This window comes from Hesperophylax consimilis, chromosome 2, assembly GCF_061612785.1.
Source record: "Hesperophylax consimilis isolate HC1 chromosome 2, BYU_Hcon_1.0, whole genome shotgun sequence".
Classification (NCBI taxonomy): Eukaryota; Metazoa; Arthropoda; class Insecta; order Trichoptera; family Limnephilidae; genus Hesperophylax; species Hesperophylax consimilis.
Genome location: NC_142837.1, coordinates 30,619 through 39,029, shown reverse-complemented (window position 1 = coordinate 39,029; position 8,411 = coordinate 30,619). Strand labels below are relative to the sequence as shown.

At 47.6% G+C, this 8,411-nt stretch overlaps 1 protein-coding gene across 1 annotated transcript; it reads left to right on the top strand.

Annotated features, from left to right (window-relative positions):
- Positions 1 to 722: 722 nt before the first annotated feature.
- On the top strand, positions 723 to 1,625 carry LOC149425608 (uncharacterized). Its single transcript, XM_089645733.1, has one exon. It carries the CDS (start codon positions 723 to 725, stop codon positions 1,623 to 1,625), a length of 903 nt encoding a protein of 300 aa, XP_089501859.1.
- The last annotated feature ends 6,786 nt before the right edge of the window (positions 1,626 to 8,411 follow it).

Sequence of the window (8,411 nt, the reverse complement as noted above, 5' to 3'; positions counted from 1 at the left end):
CCGCAGCATTTGCGTATGACATAGTTTCCTTGGCAAGAGGGATACTAGGCATGACAGGGCGAGTTTTTATCGCCTGATCCAGCTTGGACGAAAGCGCTGACTGTGCACTCAGCATTTCGTCTATAGTAGTGCTCCTAGTAGAAAGTGTATTTAATTCCAGCATAAGCCTTGTGATGTCCGACATCAGGTCATCAAGGGTGGAGTTAAGTGAACTTTTAACAGTCTTGTTCAGTTTGTTCGTGCCATCCATTAAGATGTTTCTTATTTTTTGGCACTTGGCCAAGGCTGGAATTGCCTTCCATTCTTGGTTGCCCGGAGAATCACTGTAACGGACCCGTTTCTTGTTCTCCGCATTTGGAGTCGTAAAGGGCGCAATGGAGGGCATTTCACACGTGTCCGCCGAGAATAGGGTACGACGAGTAGGAGGTTGATCAGAGACTGCCTCACTGTCTGAGTCTATTATTTGTTGTTCTCTCTGGGACTTTGTTTTTAGCTTTTTCTTGACCTTAGAAGGCCCGGCAATCGGCGATCTTGAACTGAGAATAGCTTGAATCTTTTCAATGATGTTTTCCCTGTCCCCCTGTGATCCTACTGGGTTGCCAGCGGGACCATCAGAATCTACGGACGAAACTGAGTCGGCAGGCATTTTTCACAAAAAAATGGGGTAAATGCAAATTACCCCAAATTTGAAAAAACATTGCGGGCTGGATTATTTCGGTCCTATGACCATAACAGTCGGCAGACACAGAGAAAAACGTTACGGAGCCATCTTCACCTGCCTCTCAACACGCGCCATCCACCTGGAATTAACCACTTCGCTGTCAGCTGACTCCGCAATCATGGCCCTGCAAAGAATGACCGCACGGAGAGGACAACCAACTGCCATATACTCTGACAACGGCACAAACTTTCATGGAGCCGACGCTGAAATGAGAGACGCCCTGATGTCACTGAGCCAGGATACCAAGATGATCGACGCAGTAGCCACCCAAGGCATAGAGTGGCACTTCATACCACCAATGAGTCCCCACATGGGGGGAGCGTGGGAGAGATTAGTGAGGTCAGTTAAAAAGGCCTTAAACGCCACGCTCAAGGAAAGGACGCCTAAAGAAGAAACTCTACACACAGCCCTTGCGGAGGCCGAATTCATTGTGAACAACCGCCCACTAACCCATATATCGGTCGACCCACGAGACGAAGAACCCCTGACCCCCAACCACTTCTTACTGGGGTCAGCCGGGAAACGCCCTCAATTATCTTTCTACAAAAAAACAGAAGAAGAAGTATGCCTCCGTCGTCAGTGGCGTATTGGACAACAACTCGCGGACGCCTTTTGGAGAAGATGGCTGCGCGAGTACCTTCCCACTATGGCTGCCCGTCAAAAATGGCACCATCCGACTACACCAATTAGAAAAGACGACCTAGTAATCATCATGGATCCAGCACTACCCCGGAACAGCTGGCCGCGAGGCCGTGTCATCGAAGCAACACCTGCAACCGATGGTCAAGTCCGAACTGTTCGGATCCAAACAAGCACTGGAGTCTACATAAGACCGGCAGTAAAAGTCGCCGTCATCCTCCCTGCTCCCACAACACCGGACATTCCCTGCAATACCAACAAGTAGGAATCTACACAAGTGGCAGAACTTGTCTACATCAACATCCCGACTCCAACTACTCCAACTTCCTACTCCTGCAGGGGGCGTCAGACAACAACGCCGGCACTGAGCGAACCCTCACTGACACGGTAGTCTGGCCCGCACCCCCACGATGGCGCTGGCGCTGAGCTGGCAAAATCGACTCCAACTTCCTACTCCTGCAGGGGGCGTCAGACAACAACGCCGGCACTGAGCGAACCCTCACTGACACGGTAGTCTGGCCCGCACCCCCACGATGGCGCTGGCGCTGAGCTAGCAAAATCGACTCCAACTTCCTACTCCTGCAGGGGGCGTCAGACAACAACGCCGGCACTGAGCGAACCCTCACTGACACGGTAGTCTGGCCCGCACTCCCACGATGGCGCTGGCGCTGAGCTGGAAAAATCGACTCCAACTTCCTACTCCTGCAGGGGGCGTCAGACAACAACGCCGGCACTGAGCGAACCCTCACTGACACGGCAGTCTGGCCCGCACCCCCACGATGGCGCTGGCGCTGAGCTGGCAAAATCGACTCCAACTTCCTACTCCTGCAGGGGGCGTCAGACAACAACGCCGGCACTGAGCGAACCCTCACTGACACGGCAGTCTGGCCCGCACCCCCACGATGGCGCTGGCGCTGAGCTGGCAAAATCGACTCCAACTTCCTACTCCTGCAGGGGGCGTCAGACAACAACGCCGGCACTGAGCGAACCCTCACTGACACGGTAGTCTGGCCCGCACCCCCACGATGGCGCTGGCGCTGAGCTGGCAAAATCGACTCCAACTTCCTACTCCTGCAGGGGGCGTCAGACAACAACGCCGGCACTGAGCGAACCCTCACTGACACGGTAGTCTGGCCCGCACCCCCACGATGGCGCTGGCGCTGAGCTGGAAAAATCGACTCCAACTTCCTACTCCTGCAGGGGGCGTCAGACAACAACGCCGGCACTGAGCGAACCCTCACTGACACGGCAGTCTGGCCCGCACCCCCACGATGGCGCTGGCGCTGAGCTGGCAAAATCGACTCCAACTTCCTACTCCTGCAGGGGGCGTCAGACAACAACGCCGGCACTGAGCGAACCCTCACTGACACGGTAGTCTGGCCCGCACCCCCACGATGGCGCTGGCGCTGAGCTGGCAAAATCGACTCCAACTTCCTACTCCTGCAGGGGGCGTCAGACAACAACGCCGGCACTGAGCGAACCCTCACTGACACGGCAGTCTGGCCCGCACCCCCACGATGGCGCTGGCGCTGAGCTGGAAAAATCGACTCCAACTTCCTACTCCTGCAGGGGGCGTCAGACAACAACGCCGGCACTGAGCGAACCCTCACTGACACGGTAGTCTGGCCCGCACCCCCACGATGGCGCTGGCGCTGAGCTGGCAAAATCGACTCCAACTTCCTACTCCTGCAGGGGGCGTCAGACAACAACGCTGGCACTGAGCGAACCCTCACTGACACGGTAGTCTGGCCCGCACCCCCACGATGGCGCTGGCGCTGAGCTGGCAAAATCGACTCCAACTTCCTACTCCTGCAGGGGGCGTCAGACAACAACGCCGGCACTGAGCGAACCCTCACTGACACGGCAGTCTGGCCCGCACCCCCACGATGGCGCTGGCGCTGAGCTGGCAAAATCGACTCCAACTTCCTACTCCTGCAGGGGGCGTCAGACAACAACGCCGGCACTGAGCGAACCCTCACTGACACGGTAGTCTGGCCCGCATCCCCACGATGGCGCTGGCGCTGAGCTGGCAAAATCGACTCCAACTTCCTACTCCTGCAGGGGGCGTCAGACAACAACGCCGGCACTGAGCGAACCCTCACTGACACGGCAGTCTGGCCCGCACCCCCACGATGGCGCTGGCGCTGAGCTGGCAAAATCGACTCCAACTTCCTACTCCTGCAGGGGGCGTCAGACAACAACGCCGGCACTGAGCGAACCCTCACTGACACGGCAGTCTGGCCCGCACCCCCACGATGGCGCTGGCGCTGAGCTGGCAAAATCGACTCCAACTTCCTACTCCTGCAGGGGGCGTCAGACAACAACGCCGGCACTGAGCGAACCCTCACTGACACGGCAGTCTGGCCCGCACCCCCACGATGGCGCTGGCGCTGAGCTGGCAAAATCGACTCCAACTTCCTACTCCTGCAGGGGGCGTCAGACAACAACGCCGGCACTGAGCGAACCCTCACTGACACGGCAGTCTGGCCCGCACCCCCACGATGGCGCTGGCGCTGAGCTGGCAAAATCGACTCCAACTTCCTACTCCTGCAGGGGGCGTCAGACAACAACGCCGGCACTGAGCGAACCCTCACTGACACGGCAGTCTGGCCCGCACCCCCACGATGGCGCTGGCGCTGAGCTGGCAAAATCGACTCCAACTTCCTACTCCTGCAGGGGGCGTCAGACAACAACGCCGGCACTGAGCGAACCCTCACTGACACGGTAGTCTGGCCCGCATCCCCACGATGGCGCTGGCGCTAAGCTGGCAAAATCGACTCCAACTTCCTACTCCTGCAGGGGGCGTCAGACAACAACGCCGGCACTGAGCGAACCCTCACTGACACGGCAGTCTGGCCCGCACCCCCACGATGGCGCTGGCGCTGAGCTGGCAAAATCGACTCCAACTTCCTACTCATACTCCAAAATCCTGCAGGGGGCGTCAGACAACAACGCCGGCACTGAGCGAACCCTCACTGGCACGGCAGTCTGGCCCGCACCCCCACGATGGCGCTGGCGTTGAGCTGGCAAAATCGAATCCCACTCCCGCTGGAGGACTCCTGACGACACCGGCACTGAGCGGCTATCCCTCACTGACATGGCGAAGTCAGGACAACACCCCCTCCTGCTGACCCCGGATGGCGCTGACAAGACTCCACACTGGCAAAATCTGGACAGCACCCCTTCTCTCATCCCTCGACCTCCAACCTGAGAAAACATCAAAAGAAGATACGTCTGATCAAGCTGAGTACAGGCGAGACTGTACGGGGGGAGTGTATCATACGTATCCAGACCTCCAGAATATTTCAAGAGAATTCATATTTACGCCAAAAAACACAAAAACACTTCAACCCCGAAACCGCTTGATACCGTGTCGCCGACACATTTGGAAATCTTTACATCAAAATAACTCAATCAAATGATGTATTTTATGTGATTAATCAAGATAATTACATAGCAATATAATAGCAGAACCTGAAACACATCTGAAAATAATCATCCACTACCTCCCTCGGACACACCAACCCACGAAGTGACCACAGCTAGGAAGGCTACGCAGTATTTACGTGGGACCCCCTCCACTACTCCCCGGATGGAATTCCATGATGGCCGCCGTTTTCCAACCAATCACAGCCCAGCATATCACCTTGACCTCCTTATCAAACACTGATAACAGATTCAAATGTGATTAATTGTGATATCATCAGACTGGATTTACGGGAAAAAGATGCAAGATATGACTACGAAATATTTATCAACATCAAGAAATGATTATATACTAATATAATAACATGAATAATTATATCTAACTATATTTGTTACCCTTTGGGAAATGTTCAAACCAAAGATATTTAATTTCAAACCCAATATGAAAACTTGTATAATTATTTATAAAATAAATAAACGGGACTGCGGGAGATGGTTTTGGTAGATTGAACTGACTTGGTGAAAGGTATCATATTAAAATATAACTTTCCTCTCAACAAGATAATTGCAGAGAGGAAAAATACCTAACCACTTTACTCCTCACGAAAGAGGATAGAACGCCTCCGAGAGGGTTCGATTTGAAAACGTTCTATAAATAGAGAACCGAATTCCATACAAAGTCAGTTCAACAACTACCTCTGAAAGAGAATCCTCTCTCCTGAAGAAACCATCTCCAAGTCTCCAAAAGTCTCAAGAAATATTTTCAAGTGTTTTATTCAGTAGTAAATTCAGTTTTTGTCAGTATTAAATTCCTTTCGTCAGTTCAGATCTGGAATAAATTCCTCTCTGATCGTGGCATTAAACTCCACCACAAAGGCTCTACAACATCTACCAAGACTGAAAACGCCTAAAAGTGTACCCAGCTACCTTCGTATCTACAGTTATTGTACGGACAGTATATTGTTTCGTACAATCTTCATCAAATATATTTACAATATCATTTATAAACAGTAAAAATAATATTGGGCCTAAATGAGATCCCTGTGGTACACCACTGGTAGCTATAAATTGATTGGAAATGAACAAATTGATTTTTACAAGTAAAACTCTATCAGTTAGATAGCTAGCAAACCATTCTAGAAGTTTTCCGTCAATACCGAGCTTATGCTTGTAATATGATCTCCATATTACATAGCAAAACATAGAATATTATTTCCTTTCACATTCCTTATATGAAAAAAATGTATACCTTCATAATCTTCTTATACCCTTTTGGCAGCAACGGGCACACCGCTGCTTTCGGGGAAGAAATTACACTCTGAAATAAAAATATTATTATTTTTCTCTTATTCCGCTTCACTCTTAATACGCAATATTTCACTTTCAAATAAATGGATTTAGCTTTATTAATTCAAAACATTATTTATTATGTCGGGGGAGACGGAAAAATACGCACTTTTAATTTTAATTTCGTTTATTAAGTCAATTAGTATGCGGCGCCCGCAGCCAACGGCGACTATGTTCATTTCAAGAGTTGGATTATATTCATAATATCGTAATTCATACCTACAAAATATTTCATAGACACTGCTGCCAACCAAAAAAAATTTAGTATTGCCATATAAAATAATTAATATCATTGTGTATAATTAATCCATGTTAATATGTAAGTCAATGTATTATTTATAACAAATAATCAGCATATAATTAAATAAAATAACCCGAATAACAACTAAATAGAATAAAATGTGATTAAACGTATTCCGTTTAGGTTAGGTTAGGTTAGAACATGGGAAAAGGTATTAGAATTAAATCACAAACCAGTCTATACAAACCTAGCGTAGCCCACAAACTACTTGAAAACTGGGATATAACTCTAAAGGGGACGCGAGCAGGCGTTATTAAAGGGGCAATTTTTTGCTATAGAAAATCACAGTTAGATTAGGTTAGGTTTTTAACATGGTGAGCACGGTGTACAATCCATATGATGACACGCAACATGAGCTTGAAATTAGTACCGATGAAACGCAGCAACAGTTCCAACCCCAACCCAGTACCAGTGGTGTCGGGAATGATTTGAATTAGGTACGTATGTTATTTTGATAATAATTTATTTTGTGAGGTTGGTATTTCCAGCAAATGTCACATTATTTTGTTTCTTTGAAATCTCGTGAACAAAAATGTATCATGGCGTTATGATTTTGGTTGACGATCGGTGTGTATTGTGTATGTGAAATAATTTAAACGAAATTAAAATTTGAAGTGTTTATTTTTGGTTTTCCCCAACATTTATAGTAACTTTTAGTAATAATATAACTAAATTCAAGTATTAATTCAAAGTAAACATTCCATATTTACTGTGAAGCGGAATTCGTAACCTTTACCAAAATATTTATCAAATTAGCAAAAGAAAACATGGAACACTATTTCCTTCCACTTAATATAAAACAGATATGTACCTTCACTATCTTCTGACACCCTTTTGGCAGCAACAGGCACACCGATGCTTTTGGGGAAGAAATTACGCTCTGAAATAAAAACGTTGGTCAAATAATAATATGAATAAAATTAATGAGGTAAGTCGATGTTATATAAAAGACCTTGTAAAATGTAATCATAATCTTGGATTGCAGACGCTTGAGACGCTTACAGTAAGTTTTGACGTCACTGTCGGGATGGTAAAACAGAAATCTGCAACACTGACAGTAAGATTCGGTATTTCTGCCGTTGCTCCTCGGGACTTGTTTACTTGTCGCCATGAACAGCTTTATGAAATAATACACTGCAATAATCTATGGAGACTAACATAACATTATTTATCATTAACACAATGTCATGTTTAAAAAATGCCTGTGTAAATGTGTGATAATGATTTTAGTGCGACTTCACGAACTGATGGATCAGCTATCAAACTTCACAACAAATTAATATCTCCAATGAATTCATACAAAAATGCAATATAAGAATACATAGAAAACATTACCTGACGCCAAAAATCGAATAGCCATCATTAATTTTTCTAACTAACTAACTAACCATCTCACCGTTTCCCCGCAGGGGTAGGCAGAGAGGACGGACCGCCAAACAACTCGGTCTTGGCACACACTCCTTGCCTCATTCACATTCATACATTGTCTAATACATACTCTTCTATTATTCTGACTCAAGTATCTGATTCACTTGGTCGTGCCATGTCTTCCTCGGGCGTCCCCGACTTCTGCTACCATTCACATTTGCATTGTATATTCTTCAAACTCATTTCTTCGCTCATTCGCTCTACATGCCCAAACCATCTAAGCGTCCCTTTCTTAATCTTACTCATTACGCTTACATCAGCCTTGTACTCTTTGCGGATCTCCGCATTTTTCACACATACATGGTGTTACACATATACGCCTCAGGAATCTCATTAATATTTCAGCTGGTGAAATAGCATTCCGAAAGGAATATCATTCTTTTTTTAAACTTCCTAACAACTTCCGTGAGCATTATTTACGACAAGTTGGATGCATATGTAAGCGCTCCTGTGAGTAACTTTTCAAAATTTTACGAAAGTCGTAAATTTTACTTACAAGTGTAAACCCAGCCATATGCACCACACACATTTAGAAGGTGAATTTAGAAG